Source organism: Takifugu rubripes, chromosome 17 (genome assembly GCF_901000725.2).
Source record: "Takifugu rubripes chromosome 17, fTakRub1.2, whole genome shotgun sequence".
NCBI classification, from domain to species: Eukaryota; Metazoa; Chordata; class Actinopteri; order Tetraodontiformes; family Tetraodontidae; genus Takifugu; species Takifugu rubripes.
Genome location: NC_042301.1, coordinates 2,465,510 through 2,484,493, shown reverse-complemented (window position 1 = coordinate 2,484,493; position 18,984 = coordinate 2,465,510). Strand labels below are relative to the sequence as shown.

At 47.9% G+C, this 18,984-nt stretch overlaps 1 protein-coding gene and 1 long non-coding RNA gene across 11 annotated transcripts in view; one reads left to right on the top strand and one right to left on the bottom strand.

The window, feature by feature from the left end:
* Positions 1-223: 223 nt before the first annotated feature.
* The window catches only part of septin9b (septin 9b), a 40,224-nt gene continuing 21,463 nt past the window's right edge, over positions 224-18,984 (bottom strand). For 4 of the 10 annotated variants that reach the window (XM_011612363.2, XM_011612361.2, XM_029850124.1 and 1 more), the window contains exons 3-11: positions 8,650-8,835; positions 7,291-7,419; positions 7,114-7,195; positions 6,808-6,945; positions 4,170-4,287; positions 3,404-3,499; positions 3,134-3,230; positions 1,888-1,939; positions 224-1,725 (exon numbers count right to left, since the gene is read on the bottom strand). In XM_011612363.2, the coding sequence (XP_011610665.1) occupies positions 1,509-1,725; positions 1,888-1,939; positions 3,134-3,230; positions 3,404-3,499; positions 4,170-4,287; positions 6,808-6,945; positions 7,114-7,195; positions 7,291-7,419; positions 8,650-8,835 (1,115 nt within the window). In that variant the 3' untranslated portion in view covers positions 224-1,508. The other 6 variants (XM_029850127.1, XM_029850125.1, XM_029850128.1 and 3 more) reach the window with 6 other exon arrangements.
* Positions 9,467-11,753, top strand: LOC105417612 (uncharacterized). Its single transcript, XR_965201.2, has 2 exons — positions 9,467-9,602; positions 11,482-11,753. It is a non-coding gene; the product is annotated as an uncharacterized lncRNA (long non-coding RNA).

Sequence of the window (18,984 nt, the reverse complement as noted above, 5' to 3'; positions counted from 1 at the left end):
TTCTGCAGAGCTGGCGACTCACCGCAAAGCTGTAAACCCACATTTCTCACATTCATTTGGAGCATAATTTGGAGAAATCGAACCCCCCGCTGTGCAGATTTCACTTAGAGTAACGACAGCCGACGTCTACGCAGTTTTAAAGCGACATCTTAGCTGATGGAGGCTGGTTGGTTGTTGGGCTCCAACTCCAAACATGCCGAGAGAAGCAAGACGAGCAACGTTGAACAATAAAAATATCGATCTTTATTTCTGAGAAGAGCATATCAAAGATTAACCTTTGACCTAGGACACCAGAACAAATCACACAAGAATTACACAACAGTCAACAAAGTTCCATCCCATCATTTTCTCAGTTTCTGTGGGTTTGAGAAACAACCGTGGAAACCATATTTTGCTGAATTCACATTAGAATATTGGGTTGTTTTTTTTTTAAACTGATCGTTGAAGACGACTTCTAATGTGTCCATGAGTGGCTTTAATAATGTAGAAATATAGATTCTATATGTTACCTTTTAGAAAAGTCCTTTGTTACTGTTCCAGGGTAGGACGAAGGCGAGGAGCTTCCACTCCTAAAAGCTACGTAAAGATCACGAGTCAAAGAGCTGTAATGAAGGTTGAATTAAACCGATGATGCTTAACATGCACATAAACACAAATCCATAAATCAACCGTAAATACTTTATGTGCTTCTCTTCAGAACGGCATGGAAAGAAAACTTTATTTGCTATTTAGTCGGAAAGAAAACGGAGGAGGACGAGGCGTTTCGGAACAAAAGACGCACGTCTCCCCCATCTTACACAATTACGTAACAGCAACAACAGCAATAAAAACATCAATAACTGGGCGCGGCGAGATGCACGACACCACAACACTGGAGTCGGAGGAAATAGACGGCGTGATTTGAGGAGTTTAAAAACAGAACAGGATGACTTGATAATGATAAACTACCGCTGCGGCGGGTTGCTGTTGCAGCGCGGACGTGTCAAAGCTATCTGCCATCTTAACACTATAAGGCTTACCTTAACCTACTGATTTATCTTTATTATCTATACGAATCTATAGAGCACGACACAGAGGACATCGGGACAGCGGTGCAGGCGGTTTCTGCTAGCTCGGAGCTAATCTAGTTGCACTTGCATGGCCAAATTTGCTGCCAACCCAAAGATGTTCTGGAGGAAACACAATTATCTTCCCCATCCTGATCAAGAAAAACAGAATTATTGATGATTTATTTTACATGATTTACCTGCACTAAACCCTGTACAGAGAGAAATGAACACAACCACGTGGGGCCGACGGGGGAAATTCTTCTTTATCAGCGAGCTGGAAACATTATTGATTCACTGTAAACAATCCTGGATAGCAAAAGGCAAACGGTCTTTTTGTCTCACCGGATAAACTTGCGGTCTTATGAATGTAAACAAACGAGACAAAAAAAACGGGATGATGCGTGCGCGCCTGGCTGTGTTTGGGTTTCAGAGATGGCAGATTTGGCCGCCTATGCGACTCTACAACTCGTGGGAGAGGACTTCGAGCTGAGGCGGCACCCCGTTGGCCTGCAGGACGGCGGGCTGCTCCTCGTGCTGACCGTTAGCCTTTGGAGGAACGGCCGCGTGGTCGGACGGTTGTATGCTGAAATGGCCGTTGGACTCGTTTAGACGGCGGACGCGGTACGTCTCATAGTGGATGTTGCTCGTGATGTCCTTGATGTTCTGCATGTGTGTCCTAAGAGGAGAATAGAGGACTTTAAATTACACAGACATGCGCTTCGGTGATGTATTCAATGTGCTCCAGATCCTGTCAGGCGCTGAGCGCCAGAATGAAAATAAAAACAGGTCTAATTTTGCCGTAGCTTAAAACCGATCACACAGTTTGATGAAAGGTCACCTGATAAGAAGGTCCCGCAGGTAAGCAAACTCACAGTGTGCAATATTTTCCACTGCAGAGAGGGGAAAAAAGGAGGTTAGATGCGTTTCCTCTGACCAACACAAGGGGGCAGCGTTGCTCCCAGTACTGCTCACAAGTCAGTTCCCTCTAGCGTGACACCTCCACCAATTTTCTTAAGCTAAGATAACGCCTGCCTCCACTTTAGAGTAATTTACTGCAGCCCTGATCTGCTCCATCCTGGAGAACTTTAAGTGAGGCGCTTTAATGAAGTCCCAGCGACGGGGCCGCCGGTGCCTCCAGTCAGACCAACATGTGTTTGAATTATAGATTATGTCAAGAATATAGATGAAAAAAGGGAGGAGAGCTATTTATGTAAAGCTTTGAAATCCAGCGGCAGGAAATTAAATTCTCTTTGAAAAGAGGAGAGAGGGATAACTGCTGCGCGTGTGAGAGCTGATTAGCAGCGTCGGGGGAGCGCGCCGCTACTAGATCTTGGCGTGAACTGCTGCAAGCTGCGTCGCTAATAAAGAACCATAAATGAAGTGCAATGCACAACTTTAAGCGCCCACCTTCTCTTCTGCAATTGCCTTGAGAATCATTTCTGATCAGTGAGAGCTGTAATCTGGATTTGGCCTCAAAATGAGCTAGTCGGGCAGCTGCTCCTCTCCTCGCCCTCCTCTTTCGTGGTCTCTCTCTCTCTCTCTCCCGGTACTCCGAGAGAAAGGAGCCATTGTTCTCGCTGCCAAACGTCTCCGCACTTCTACCTAACAGCACCATCGGAGAAGTATCGTCTTCCCGCCGCGTCCAAAATGACTTCAGGGCTCCGTAAATCCATCGCAACAGACTTGTGCATTGAAGTCTATTAAATAACTTTGTAAAACCCTCAGAAATACACTTAAGTAGGAATTAAGAAACGCGTTTGACCTTGTGGCCTCCAACCAAAGATTTAATGAAGAGTTCCTCTCTGCTTGCCTCAATTAGCTTTTTCAATGGTGTTCTAGAAAGAACTTTGAAGAACTTTAGAAAGGTTCTCTTTTGTTCCACGGGTGCGTTCGGCATCATCTTTAAGGGATAATACAGTATTCATCCTTCGAAGGTCAAACAATTCAAAGGATGATGGTATTGAAATAACAGCAGAGGCCTTTTCCTGTCAGTCACACGCACGCACACACACACACACACACACACACACACACACACACACACACACACACACACACACACTCTTTCCAGAGTCATTAATTACCCTCGATGGTGCCCCATTTGGTCTTCCTTCCCAGGATCCTCTTGCCATTCACCTGGTACTCCTGGTCGCTGCCTACGACAGCGAACGGGATCGCTTCCTGTTCAAGATTCAAGATTCAAGAGTACTTTATTGATCCCTTTAGGGGGTGTCCACCAGGGAAATTAGCATGTTGGGCGCGCGAAGAACGCCGTCAGTGATTGGGCAAAGGTGCGTTTGTGTGTCACAGTGTGTTGGTCCGTGATGGCGAACGGCTGGAGGCTACTAGCTTACCCTGATTTTGTCATTGATCAATCTGTCCTCCGCATCCTCGTCGAACTCTTTCTGAGGGTAAACGTCGATCCCGTTGGCTCGTAGCTCTTCTCTGATCTGCACGCACAAGCACAGTAGCGCACACGTTTCTTCTATTGGGCTAAATTAAAGACGCGCTCTCCCTGCTGGAGTAAAGCGACGTTTACTTTCAGATATTTGTGCTGAGACGCCACTCTGACAAGCTGAAGACTTCAATAAACACTCAGCTTTCCCATCCTTTCCGTTCTCGACAGTCGGGGTGGTGGGGGGTGGGGGGGTAATTACAGACTGAAGTGTTTATGATGGCCACTTCTGTTTACAAAAACAGAAACTAAGATCGAAAGAGGAGAGGGATTTAAAAAAAAAAAAAAGAAGCTATTCCTGTTTGCGTCTGCATTTTCTATTTTGACCATTTCTACTTGGCAACAGGAGGAAGTTAAATTCTACAAAATAAAAGCCACACTAACTGGTGGTTAAAGGAACCCGACCACATAAACCCCTCCAAATGTGTTGGAGGAAAGGAGGGGAAATCAGCCTGAGAGGCTTCCTGTCAAACAGCGTCAGGGTCATCCAGAGCTGGTGTGGCCACCCAAAACAAGCTGGAAGCCCCGAGACCTTCCACCGTGCACCAGGGAGGGCAGCGCTAGCCAAAACGGCCATCTTGTTTCGCCGTGCTGGACAGAAGATCCCAGCGAAGGATACCCAGTGCATAAATGCAGCCATGGATGCATCGGAACGCTCCTCTTACCGTCTGTTTGAAGAAGTCCCTCTCCTCCAGGGTCAGCGTGTCGGCCTTGGCGATGACGGGGACGATGTTGACCACCTTACTGAGGCGCCTCATGAACTCCACATCCAGCGGCCTGAGACTGGAAGAAGAAGAAGAAGACGGCTCTAAATGCATGAATGTGGAATAACTAGTCTGGGCTCCAAGGAGGGCCGTGTCTGTAATTACCAAGACTGGCCACAAGATGGCAGCCACGGTTTCCAGTGCGCTTCAACAAACTGCGTTTTGTTCATGAACTTAAATGATTTTAGGTGTTCTGAGTCGACCTCCAGAAGATTGCACACGTCCATTTGGATACAATAGAACCTTAAACAGGCGATCACAGCTGATAGCAGTCAGAGAGCGCAGACCTCTGCCAAGCCGCTCATTTCCCTCATTTTCATGACTCAAAACTAATACTGCAGTTTGTCTGCCGCAATATATCGCTCGTCTCGTATTCGGGGCTTAGCTTCGGTTAAAAGATCGCTGATTGAGGCAGCAGTTTAAAGACCAAGGTTCCAATTAGCCAAAGCTACCGACTATGTTAGGGAACACGGTTGCTTTTATGATCAAAGCCCCCTCGGTGACAAAGTCCCTCCGAAATCCAGAACATCACCATAATTTAACTAGCTCATTGACCCATTATCAACATTGCCTGAAACATGTCATTAGAAATTTGTTCATAACTTTTTAAATCGAAGTCAAACAAACAAACGCCGGCCGCCACATGACCCCCTTGGCGGCGGCGATTATTGCTCATCCTCCGACGTGCTGTCGCCCAACACAAAGCAAAGACATATTTTCACATCCACGGTTGAGGAGCGCCGTCCCTGCTGACAGTTTGTCCTCATTTCCCCCCCATTTCTCCCTGCCCTCCTCCCTTTTTTTTGCCCCTTCTGTATCAAAAATGGCCCCCGGTTGCTCCTCCAGACAGTCTCCCCTCATGCTGCCTCCTTCGCCCTCCAATTAAACCCCTGCCAAGCCAGGCCAGCCTGGTTCAGAGACCCAGGGACAGCTGGGGGAGAGCTCCGCTTGGCTCCAACACTGACGTGCACACTGACGTGCACCCACGGGAGCGTGTGCCGCACCGAGGTAAAGGCAACGCTGTGATACGAACCAGACATGTTTTCACTTTGTGCGTTTGACTCCCCAAGAACCTGCGTAAAATGTACAAGTGTGTTTATGACGCATCCGTTTAAATATATATGGAATATAAATGATACAACTGATGGAAGGAGACACAAACTGGTATAGCGGCGTCTTTACGCACGGCTGATCTTTGCACATAAACATATGCTGCGTCCCATTTATGCACTTATGCGCACGTGTTGATGTCAAACCTCCTCACGTCATATTTACAGTCAGTAAATGAGGAGAACTGAACTCTCTGCTCCAACTGGAGGCTCCAGCAGCTGCAGCAGCGAGACTAAAGTGCAGCTCTCCTGCGTCGCAGCCAGACGTGCACAATGAGCGTGACAGCCCAGAGGGAAGTCCGTGTGGCTGGGCTCGTTATCTGAAATGGCTGCTGAGGCCGTTCTGCCTCACTGGACCACAGTTCTATATCAAAAACCCCAGAAACGACCCCGAAAGCGAACTGCTGACGTGCAGCTTCGACGAGAAATCAGACGAAACTCAGAACGACAAAACTGGGACGAACCCAAATATGTTAAATGATACAAAAAGGTTGGAGAAGAAAGGTTGCGTCATCCTTTTCCTGCCTGTTGTCGGCAGAGGAGGGATGTATCGGCAGGGTTGGGCGGCTTCATCTGCATTTAAAAGAGGCGAAAAGGAACGAAGAGGATTCGACTGAGAGTTAATTGATGAGCGTAAACGATCAGAACGACCAGTAAAATCAGCGTTTCATTGGAAAGCAGATCTTTCTGCTGCTATCAAAACTAGCGTCTGATGGTTTTTAATCGAGCGTCCAGATGTTTATCGGCGTTTGCAGCGTTGGGACCCGACGACCACAACCTGAACTCTCTGAGAATACAGGAAGTGAGAGAGAGCGAGGCAGCGAGGGAGGGAGGGAGGGAGGGAGGGAGGGAGGGATGAAGAGGAAGCGCGGTTGCCGAACTGAGCAGCTGCTAACGAGACGATTCACAAAACATGCTACACAACGCAAGTGTTAGCGTGTCTGTACACACACCCTCGTCAGGGAAACACACACATTCTCTGGAGTGGCAGCTGTGATGTGGGGGGGGGGGGGGGGGTCACCAAACACACACATCAGCCCTCCAACGACTCCCAGTGTGTTTAAGTGGACAACTGTTGAGCTACTGGCAGAAATGTGAAGCAGCAGCGGACGGAGCGTTCAGCTGGGCTGCTTTCGGTGCACGTCTCTCCCTCGTGCACTTTTTGAGAGGGAGTTCTCCAAAAAAAAAATGCCCCATGAAATAGTCCTAATGGAAATGCGGCTTGAATTTAAGAAGCAAAAAGCAGCGGGCTGAGGGTTTACGGGAGGAATTTGTTTCATTTCTCCACTTGGAGCCGCTCAATGAGCACCCGGCCGCCCTCGTGCGTGGGAACCGCCTCGAACCGCCTCTGCGTCCCCCTCATCCCTGCAGCTGTGGAAACAAGAAGCTGGACGCCAGCAGGCCGCCACAGCCGTGCAGCGTGAACTCACCAGTGGCCTGTGGGGGGGATGAAATAAATGCAGCAGTGCACCCTGGAGTCCGGGATCCGCTTCTTCCTGTCGATGTTGATCTCCTCCTGCAGGTAGGCTTCATACTGGTCATTGATGAACTTCATAATGGGCAGCCAGCTGGGGGAGACAGTTCACATGAGCAGTTGTGCAAGACAGCAGTTCAACAGTTGTGATTTGATGTTGTGGTTATATTCTGCTCAGGGTGTGAGCGGGGCTGGCGCGGTGGCACGTAGCAACGGATGCTACGTTCCTGCTAACGACTTCAGAGTTCTGTAATCAGCTCACCAGTTTTCATTATTGATCTGATCCCCGAAGCCGGGCGTGTCGATCACCGTCAGCTTCATTCTCACTCCTTTCTCCTCAATATCTGGGCAGAGAACAATGTGGAGGAACACGCTCACACGCACGCACACGCACGAGAAGACGGAGCGACGGAATGAGCGGCGATGGGCCGCAGCTCACCGTGACTGATGGACTTGATGTCGATGGTTTTGGGGATCCTCTCCTCCGGGTCGGGCTTTACCGACTTACGGCTCACCTTGGACTTGAACAGGGTGTTCATCAGCGTGGACTTCCCAAGACCACTTTGACCTAATGGAAAACAGATGTTGTTCATATTATTCCCAATTTATTGCTAACACTAGCCATAGGCTAGCAAGCTAAAGAAGACAGTTGCTTGTTTATCTCCCTCGTATATTAACCCCCCCCCCCGTGGGCACTTGCATGGCGTGTGGAGTGTTGCCAAGCTGTCAGGCCTTCGACAACCAGTGGCGCACTTCATCTTTCACACACATCGTATGTACACCGCACGCACACAACTGCCCCCCAGGGTGGTGGAACTCCAAAGGTCAGGCTGGCTGAAGGCTGGAATTAGGCAAATGCAACAAGGGACGGGGGCCACGGCCCCAGCTGCTCTGACCTTTCCCCCATCCTCTTCAGACATCTTTATTACACTCACAACTTTCACGTTTCCCTCAGCTCGGGTGTTTTGATATAAACATGCAAATAAAATAAACAGCACTTCAAGTCCAAGACCCATAATTGAACATCTAAAACAGAGACTAATGGGTGTTTATGGTGTGTGTAGACGATCTGTCCCTGCCAGCCTTCTGATATGAAGAACATGATACATGTTTAAACCCATCACTGAATAAGCCACTAAAACGTGTGACTCTGGAGTTCTATTTCACAATCCCTGAGGTGTCGGAGGACTACGCGAGTAGATACTTGTAGTAGTGAGTAGATACTCACAAATAAATAGTCATACGTACGTGGGCACGCCTTCACGTCGGCCTCTATGCAAAGAATTTAGCTTTTGATGCAGAGGAACATCTGAGGAATCGGCGCGACGTCCCTTCTGGCTGGTCGCCACGACCCAAATCAATCAAGACTGGAGGTTTTCAGTTCTAGCGCGACGTGATGAAACATGGGCCGGCACCATTAACTGCACGAGCGCGAGCTGCACGTGCACGGACCAAACTGCTGGAGTGAGAGCTTCAGCCCATGGGAGTTATTGCTGTCATTAAGCCACTTTCTCAGCTCGACAGTCTACGTTTATCCACTCGTGTGTGTGTGTGTGTGTGTGTGTGTGTGTGTGTGTGGGTGTGTGTGTGTTGGCAGTGAACTTGCTAAAACAAGTGAGGAAATCACAACTAACACAAACGCAACGTTTTTTCTTGAAATGTTTCCGTATCAGAGAATCTGCAGTCCTACTTACTTCCTTCCGTTACTTACTTGTACTAGTCAGTACAAACTACAATTTTACCGAGTTTAAAATTTGCTTATTTTTCATGGGACATGATTTTATGATGTCAGACGTACCGACGACCATGAGGTTGAGCTCAAAGCCCTGCTTCATGGCCTTCCTCCTCATCTGCTCCAGGATGGCGTCGATGCCCACATAGCCGAATTCGCCGCCGTGGCTTTTGTCCCCCTTGACCTGCGGGTTGGCGTGGCTGGGTTTGGCGGTCTCGGACATGTTGCTGTGGCTCAGACTGACCTCTGACCCTGAAAGGCAAATAACAGGAACAGCTAAAGGGAGGTTTGTTCGTGTTAATCAACTCAATGATTCAGCAACTGCAAAGCAAATTCAGATAAAACCAATAGAAGAAGATCGTTTTGGTTGGTTTCCTGTTTGAAACAGGACACACACGCACACACTGACACACACACACACACACTGACACACACACACACACACACTGACACACACACACACCTGTACAAAACCAGAGTGTTCATCTCTCTGCTAAAGCACCAAACACATATTTGTACAGACATTTGGCAGATGTGGTGCACATTTAAAAAGGAATAAACCAAATTAACCTGTCATTGTGCTCATGCTGGCAGCGCAGCCCTCGAGAGAAACCAGAGAGGAAGAAAGGAAGACGTTTTAAAAAAAAAAAAATCAATGATGTGAAAGCTGCAGCTGGCCTCAGGTTGAGCTAAACCCGAGAGACGAAGGAGCGGCGCCTAAAAGCAGCGGCTTACCTCACTTTAGCGAGTGATTAGCTGAAGGAATGCCGCCCGATGCCCCGCCGCTCTCTCAAATGTGATCGAGTGAGCAGCTCGATCGACTGAGGGAGGGGACGACGTTTCCTGTCACAGAAAACTTGTGCCGCCTGTCTGCAGCCGCAGAACGCGTGCACATTCACAAACGGTACTTGTGAAACACATGCAACGAATCTCTGTTGTGGAGGGAGCAAAAATTTACGCCATCTGCAGCGATTTCACCTTCCTGGTTCCACCGTGGAGAGGAGACATCCCAAAATAAGGTGTGTTTCCAGAACCTTTTCAAAATTCAATTATTGTGTTGGGTTTTCTAACTGTGGCTGCAGTCTGATTAACAAATGGGGGTGGGGGGGTTAACAAATGTCCTAGTTCTGGAGGGTGAAATCATGTTTCCTCCAGAAACCCTGAATCCTCTGAGTGACTCAGTCATCCTCCAGCATTCCAAATCTGGCTACATTATCCTTAGCTTCCGAGTTGTGCTTGAGAAGCCTGGCAAACCCCCGAACTGAAGTCCGCATTAGTGAGAACGATCGCCTCAGTTAGCATCTGAATGACAGAATCCACATTAGCTCTAATGGCAGGATCCCGGTCGTCAGCCAAGCCGCCTCCTGGGCACGCTGACCCAGCTCACCCGAGGCCATTCGCTGGCTTCTTTGCTGCTTTCTAAGAATAGACAAGCGCTCACACTCTAGCAAAGGCAAACGTGCAGGCCTGGTGACAGAAACTGGCAGGCGGAGCACAAACACAAGCAACAGAAGAATAGAGACTGAAAGGACCAGAGCCAAGAGAGCTGGAAATGATAAGCTAGCCTAAAGTGGCCATTAGCCGCCGTCTTTCCCTGCTTCTCACATCATCAGTGTGTAACGCGATGACGAATCGGCCACGGCAGCCTCTTAAGCGTGTCACACAGTCACCCCGAAGGAGCAGAAACATCATTCGGCGATGCTAGCTGACGCAACAAATGCGACTTCATTGCTCGTGTAGCAGACCTGATACATTCCTCCCTCCCCCTGTGACTAAAAGGGAATTAAATTCTTTTGGAAAGCTTCAAAATCCCACACGCTGGATGCTAAACCAACGGTGCAGCATTAAGTCTGCGGAAGTTGCAGCAATTGACAGGAGGCAATAGGAAGTGTTGGAGCGCTTCACAATAAAGACGCTGCGCAGACAGTTGATGTCCAGCTGATTCAAGAGTTCAATGAGTCCACAGGTCTTTTCTGCACGAACGGCCAGATCCCATCAAAGAGATGAGTGTCTAACTTCAAACGGGGTCTTGGTGCCTTTCGTTGCACTTGAGAACGTGTTGATTTCAAGTTAGGAAGCGCATTAGTAAAGTAGGGTGCCAGTTGTGGCTGTTATTATTCAGGCTTGTGTTTGGTTTCCTGTTCCTCCCAACTGAGAGACGCACAAAACCACAAGGGCCTCTTTATCTGCACGGCAGCACCTTAAAAGCGCTTCACAAAAATGAAGATGTGAATGTCAGAATTATAAAATAACAGCACAGATGCGGCTGCAATGGCGCCGGGAGGTGTCTGAGGACGTGACCCCGATGATGTCATCGGGCCCGTGTTGTTGAAATGATTCTATTTCAAGTTTTGGATCATGGAGTTTAAAAGACGCCGACAATGTACAGAAGACAAGTGGGCGACCAGATGCATCATGGGATTTGTAGGAAATTTGTTGGGACTAGAAAAAGGTCAGCAAATCCTTTATACAAACATGTATCAGATATCCGTAAGCGCCTTGTTCCTTCCCGACCTGTAATATAACCCAGCTGGAAAACTAACACCACATATTCCCCTTTCATCGGATATAATTTTCCATCTTTTGTTGGAACAGAGATTCCCGCTTCCTCACGGATATCTCAACTATCTCACCCCGCTAATCCACCAATAAAATCCCACCAGGCACCAAACCTTTGCGTAGCATTCGCGGATATAAATCATTAATTTCCAAGCAGCTTGAGGGTAAAATATCCGGACGAACAAAACACATCAACCTTAAAATCCCCCGACAGAGTCGGAGCAGCATGAGGAACTTATGCGTGAGGCTGGATTTTACGACCGTAATTTGTTTTCAGTTGTGGGTTCGAGCAAATTGTCGCATGATCGGTGCGTGCGCTGATGATCTATCCCTCTCTAGGTGGCGCCATTCTGCACGAAAACACAAAACAAAGAGGAAAACATGGAAATGATTTGAATGGATCGGGCCTCAGATTTACACCGGTGATACCTTCGCTGACCCGCCGGAATCTGGGTTTCGCTGTGCACTGTTGGGCCCGTGCGCATCTTGGATCAGTGTTAATTGACTTAAGTGATTGAAATATATATATGGCCTCATAAATTGTGAAATTATAATATAAATAAACCAACATGAAATGTGCTTTAAAAGAATAACATGAAATTATAAAGAAATACAAGGGATAAAAAAGTCTTTTGTAGCTGTTTGCAGCGCCACTGCCCAGTTTTTGTCCAAGCATGTGTTAAAAAGATGTTCTCTCCTTTGGGGGGGGGGAGCTTTGGGAAAAGTAGCTATCATGTCTGTTTTCCTACTTAAAGCTCCTAAACCCTGTCTGCTAATCCAGATAATATTTATTCTTTTAAAGCTCGGATCCTATGTGGCTCAAACCACCCATCTCTGCCCTGGGGGGGGGGGGTCTTCCGTGTCTCGCTTTCACATGTCATTTCCACCGGCCCATTGGTGCCTCCGTCTGAACAGCAGAACCTCTTCAGAAGAAAGGGAGATGTGCATGTACAGCATGTCCACACTGGCAGGGAAATGAGGTGGCGGTGGTGACGATGATGATGACGATGATGATGATGACGTCGCACCCGATCTTGCGACGCACCGCTGCCTTTTCCTCGATAATGAGAAATGGCAGGCGTAGAGTTAGCCGAGCGGAGTACGAGATGAGCGTGGCTCGCCCCCCCAACTGTTACACAACCTGAGATGCCTTCAAGGCCCAGTGAGTGTATGTTCTTCTTTCTTTAAAGTTCAACTTTTTTTGAGACGGGGGGAGTTTAAAACGATCCCTCAACAAGAATCCCTTGTGATATTTGTCTCTGTGTGGAGGGAACTTATTTTAACGGGGCTCCTGATCATTTTACGGCCTACTGAAACCAGGTGTTTTAGGTTAAAAAGCAATCTCCTCTTACTACAACCACTTACTTTATGAGCATAAGCAGCCGTTAACCACAAGATCCTCACAGCAAGACGGCCAAAAAAGGGCATTCAAGTGTATAATTGCAGAGATTCTGATTGGTAGAAAGGAACTTGACTTACAATTACAATTCAAAACAGTGTTTTTCTAACCCTGCGACAAGTGCCGGTCGCGTAACACGACGAGGCTTCGTGGATCAGGACCTGAACACACCTCGGCTCTGAAGAAGGGCTCCAAAGAATGCTCGAGGCCTAGTTTGATCCCTCCGTCTTGTCGCTTTTGCCGGACCCCTGGCCCGAGGTGCCGCAAAGCAGATGGTGCCGCTCGGTGTTGAAATACAACCCGTCACTCTGAAAACTTCTAGTAATGCGGATAATGACATGCCACAAAACAGTCAAGACTAAATTCAAAGCGGAAAATAGGTGTACTTTGAGGGGTTATTGGGGTCAAGACTGTGACCCCGTAGCATGGGATGGGAGATATTTGCCACAATAACACTGAAAACACACGTGTTTACCGGTTGAGAGCTGTAATCGACCACAAACCAAACATGTCAGCAGTGTTTTAATGGAGAAGAATGCCTAAAGTCAAAACAACCAAGTATGAAGTGGGAAAACAACATGTTGCTTTATTCAGGACAAGAGGAGAGAAGAAGCTGCCTGCTGTTCAGAGTTGGACAGTTGGAGGTCGCAGAGGTCACTGAGGAAAAGTATTTAAACGCACGTTGCCTTTAAAATGCAACTAAGAGAGCCCATTCAAATTTCACCAAAGCATAAACACTAGAAAATGGGCAAAAAGACCCCGAAAAAATTGGTTCTTCACAATAAAACCTCACATTAAGGCCGAGAAGAAGTCTGAACACTCGCCCACACGCTGCGGTGGACAGAATCAAGGGCCTCCACCCACCCAGCCGCGACCTTTCATCCGTGACAGGACACCATATGTCTTCCTGTCCCGTGTAGCACACATGCACAGCACATCCTCTTGTGGACTGAATCAGGCACATTTGCTTCCTTTTTTAAAAAGAAATGACACCAACATGTCTTCTGATGTTGAGGCGATCAGATACACATCTGAATTTTCTTTCATTTGTTCCACGTTCATGAAATCACACACACACGGTTACAATTATCTAAATGACTGATGATTACGAGCGGTAACGCGGGACAAATTATTTTCTGTCTGACAGCCTTTTTTTTCTCTAAATCCTCCCTCTCCTTGTTGGAATTTGGTCAAAAAACATGAGCAACAACAAAAGCCAAGTATTTTCCCTTTGAAATATCACATTTGAAACGTTTTTAACCTCAGCATAACCAACATTACTGCACGTTGCCAGGCTGGATTATGTGCAAGTGATTGATGTATTTACTATCAGTCAGTTAACATCATTAGCAGGAAGCACATAGCAAAGTGGATTTCAATGGCGCCGGGTGTGAGTAATATTGTTATTAATCATACATGAAGCAACTTTGGGAATTCGCAGGGCCCACACACACAGCGCATGTCGACTGCCATGTGTTCCAGGTCTTCATTCACGCTTTACTCCTGTTGTGGTGCTGCTCGACTTGAAGATCAAATGCAATCCCGCCAAAACAAGCTCGGGAGGAACGACTAGGCTGCATCTTCTGGTCGCAGTTTACAGCAAAGCAACTATTCAAACAATGTCATGCGGACTGTAACGCTGGATCATGTGACACAAACACGGAGGAGTTATTTTACCAGTCCCCCCAGGGCAGAAAATTACAATAAAAGCAGCCGACAAGCATTTGCAGAGAAGATTTCTTACAATTCCCGAATGGCCCAAGTGCAACTGAAACTGAACATACGAACCGTTTAACTCGTCAACTCTTCCTGAACTTTGCAAAAGTCCCCCTCCGGAGAGCCGTCACGGGGGATTGTCAAAATTAAATCATGTCAAAACAGCTTGGATGCATCAGTGTCTGGCTAATCCACTGCACTGGATCAAAGATGGGCTGCAAACTCGGGCTGATGTGATGAGAGCGGAGGCCAGAGAGACAACATCACTCGAGGGGGAGCGCAGAAACTTTAAAATCCAATAAAGGCTGCCCTGATTGGTCCAGTCTCTGTGCCATTATGGCCAGATTGATTATCCATGCATGCTCCGGAGCTGAAGACACAATGGGGAAGAGAAGCAGAGAAAAAAGTGGGAAGGAGGAGTGTGTGGCTGTGTTGGGGAGGGGGGCAGAACTCCCCCTGCAAACTCTCCCTGATGGCTGAACAATGGGGGAAGAGACACAGGGAGAGAGCATGAGGCCCATGTGCAGACAAACTTTTTCCCACCAGAAACAAGTCAGAGAACCTCAAAAGTTACCAACCTCAATGCACCCAGCACACCTGGAGCACTATCCCTGAGGCCAAGTGCCTTCTCACCGCCAAATCCACTGTCTTTTTCTCAGAATCACTCACAACCTTCCTGATACAACACAAAATAAACACAGCAAAAAAAAAACCCCAACAACCTAAAAAGCAACAACTTACCTAACCCCTTTTCCTTTCCTTCTCTCCACTCTCTTCTACTCCCAATCACAGCTCCAGCTGGTGAGGCTGGACTGCCGCGGCTGCTCCCTTGGCCACGCCCACAGGCCACGCCCACCCGAGGTCACATGACTGCCATCCCAAGCAGTTTGGGAAGGCTTTCTGCCGGACACACCCCTTATTGAGAGAAAGTGCCTGCAGAATACCTCGAACCATGTTCCACAGAGTGAGTGAGTGAGTGAGTGAGTGAGTGAGTGAGTGAGTGAGTGAGTGAGTGAGTGAGTGAGTGAGTGAGTGAGTGAGTGAGTGAGTGAGCGAGCGAGTGAGAGAGAGAGAAAAAAACCCCAGGAATATGGTCGAGCGTCTGCATCTTTCAACTTCATTACTTAAAGTTGGCCAGTTGCTGTTTTGGATCAGCTCAATTAGTTGTGACTTTGTGTGTCTCAATGCGTTACCTAGCAACCACACGTGGCCCTGGTGGCTGTTTCAAGGCTGTTGCAGCCATGGAGAACTAGCAGGCGTCAGTCTCGCACTGGTGCTTTTGTAAAGAGCTCCTGACAGAAAGCCAAACATGCCTGATCGTCATCTTTTTGGCTTTGGCCCTGTTCTGCTATCGCGGCACCACTGTTTTGATTTGGTCTCAGCTTCAGGGAATTATGCTGCACTGAGGCCTTAAAAGAGATTAAAACAGCTCAAAAAACCCAACAGTCCTGTGAAAATCTGCTCTACGTGACGATTTTGAAAGGAAGGAAACAGCCGGCGCGTCAGCTGCAACAGGTTTTTGCAGCATTCAGCGGAAAATGGTTCCTTCCTCTTGAAGTTGGGTGCATGGAGGTAGATATGACATAAAGTCCCCAGTGCACATTCAGGTGTGACAGAACTGTTTGCAAAAGTGAGCAGAGTGCATGCAACCATTTTGCATTATATATTTAGAGTAACGTCACCTCGTCAGAAGTTCCCACCAGAATCTTTCCATCATAGATCTCTTTCCAGACATCAAAAGAGGAGCGATGTGTGTGAAACAGATGATCTAAAATTTCCTCTGGTGGGAACAAAAGATGAAATGAAGGAAATCTCTGTGATTCTAGTCATGAGGGCTTAAGAAGCATCTTTGAACTGGTTATTTATGGCCATTAAATTTATTTAGGACTGTCGGTTACTGATCGGCGTGTAAGTGCACGTCATGAATCAAATCTGATCGTGCGCGCTTTCAAAACATTTGAAGGAAGATTTGAGCAGATTATTATGGAAACGACAAGAATTTGCCTCATCATTGAGGTTACAGCTGTCTGTGATGTTTGAGACCCTGCGGCCATTTGGCAGCATCAGATTCTGGGCTGGGGTGGGCGGGGGTGGGGATGGGGATGGGGGTGGGGGTGGGGGGGTTACTGGCAAACACTCTGTGACTGGCCTACAGGCCGGGACTAATTGCTGGTGGGAACCAAATCAGAGGCATATGGAGCTGATTTACAAATTCACCTCCATGACTCAGGCAGGCAGAGTGACTCAGCAATGGGGGCAGAAGGGAGGACGAGGGGCAAAGGAGCAAGAGAAAGAGGTCATAAAATGTGAGGGAGGAGGGGCAGCTGGGGTACAGTTGGATGAGGAAGTAGCCACGGGGACAGAGGGAGAGAAGAGCAACATCTGGCTTGGATGGGATATTTACTGGGGAAGATAACTGGGATCTGTTACAGATTTCCTGTTGTGTTTTTCTGCGGTGGTTGCTCCACTCCCCTGTGGTGCAGATGGAGACAGGCGTGTGTGTGTGTGTGTGTGTGAGAGAGATGAAGGAGCAGAGTTTATGTCAACATCCTGAAATGCCCTCCCCTCACGCCCCCATCGCCACCTCCCCCCCCCGTTTCTGCTGAAATCAGAGACACTGCAGGCGGATTCAAGCGTGCATGTTTCCCCAACTGCGTCGCACCTTCGCGGTAAAAACAACAACAACGACGACAACAATACTGCGCATATTTCCCCCAAAGTGCCGCGAACCCGAGCGCTTCTGCAAAGGCAAGTCTCCGAGCCGCTCTCGTAATGATGAAAAATCAACTGAGCCGATACTGAGGTCAGATAGTGTTTGTTTACAGGGGTGTTTACACTGTTATTACCCTGCAAAACTCTCCCAGCTGGACTAATTAATACCACAAAAAGGGCACAGAGTGGGGGTTGGTTACAGTCGGCTCTCAACACCACAAATACTTGCTTCTGAGCCACAAGAGGAAAAGTATCCAGTATGCATATTAAGCACGAATGGAAGGAGAAAGGCAATAAAAGTTTGAGCAGAGTGGGTTTTTTAAAGACGCATCAGCTTGAGGGGTCCTAATGAAAACCAGTCCTTCTGTCTTTCCCTCCCAATGGTACGGAAGACAACCAGGCAGATACTCACAAACGTCTTCCATCTCGCGGTTGTTGTATATCTCGCTGCTTGCAGAAGCCATTTCTCTTGCTAGCCTCTTTCTGTTTGTCTCTACAAAGAAAAAAGTTAGCTTGAAAAATATGCCCGTCGCCCAGTTATGCAGCAGCTGCTTTAAAATACTTAACTATCCTACGGATAAGATAAGTGGAGCTAGCTCGTCGCTAGTTCCGATAAGCAAGACAGTGTTTGCTGCCTGTTTCTGAACAGCCTTCCCTGATGAATAACAAACACAGAGCAGCTCTAAGGAACCAGCCTTCTGGGGAATCCCTGGCCCCCTCACTGGATCTGTGGGAGGCGATGGACAGAGATGACTCAAGTTCAAAAACAAAGAGAGGACAGGAGAAGCTCGGGAATTAAACATCCAGCAAAGCGAGGGTATCGAATTTTCCATATCCAGGGGAGGAATTTGGCTTATAAGCTGACAGTTAACTCAGTAAATCACTGAATTCATCTGCTTTTCCCCTCATTTTGAACAGAAGCCAAAGGTCTTCTACTCTGCGATGACTCAACAGGTCACTTTGCTGCATCGACACCTTAAATCAGGAGGTGAAAGGTCACACGAAGGACCCCAGAGAGCCACTTCTGAGGCTTTTCTCACGATCCATAAAGTCCCGTTCTACAGCTGTTTAAACACTCTGGTGGCATATTCATGGTTTAAGGTGCGGGAAGGTTGCCTTCTTAGATGAAACGGTCGGTTGAAGTTCTTGCCCACTGTCGACAACGACAGAAACACGATGCTTTATTTCAGCACTGTCGCTGGGCTGTGACATATTTACAGTCAGTGGGTGGCACATCCTGCTCAGCTAAAACCAAAACCCATTTTTTTAGACTCGTGCCAGAGAGTCTCGGGATGCTTTCCTTGCAGGAAAAAGCAGGAAAACTAAAAATGACAAAGTGCTTCGGCCTGGCCTGGTCCTTCTGGCCCGGTTTTAGATCCACAGGACGGGGAAAATGCCTCCATCACCACTCTGCAGGGTTAGAGACACTTATTTTAAACATGAGGGTGCATTTACAGAGCGGGGAGAGCCCTCACCACTGCTCCACAGGGAGCTGAAATCTGAGCTCCCCAGCTCAGGAACCGCTGAGATGGAGCAGCGCCGGTGTTCTACGAGCCACTGTGAGGTGAATCTTCGTAGAAGAGGACACACGAAGAGGAAAGAGGCAGCAGCGAGGGGACCGCTCACTTCTAACGTCCCCACACATGCTTCCTTGGATACAGCCGTGCACTCGAATCTCTCTGCACCCTGCTCAAGTGACTCTGACACATTGGAGCAGATGGCTGGACCGTGGTACAAAAGGCCATCTGTGTGTGAGCGTGGGCATTCATGCGTGCGCACACACACACACACATGCAAACACACACATAGAGCTGAGCACGGGTAGCAGACTGTGGAGCAAAAAGTGACCTCATCTCAACTTTTGCTTTCCATTAACAAACAATTACACACAACGTCCATCGATTCTAATCTCGTGATATTTATTTTCCCCAGACATAGAGTAAACATCCCGAGGACCACATGGGCACAGCGGGATTTTTGCTTCCATTCGAAGGCTCGGCGATGCTTTTTGCCTT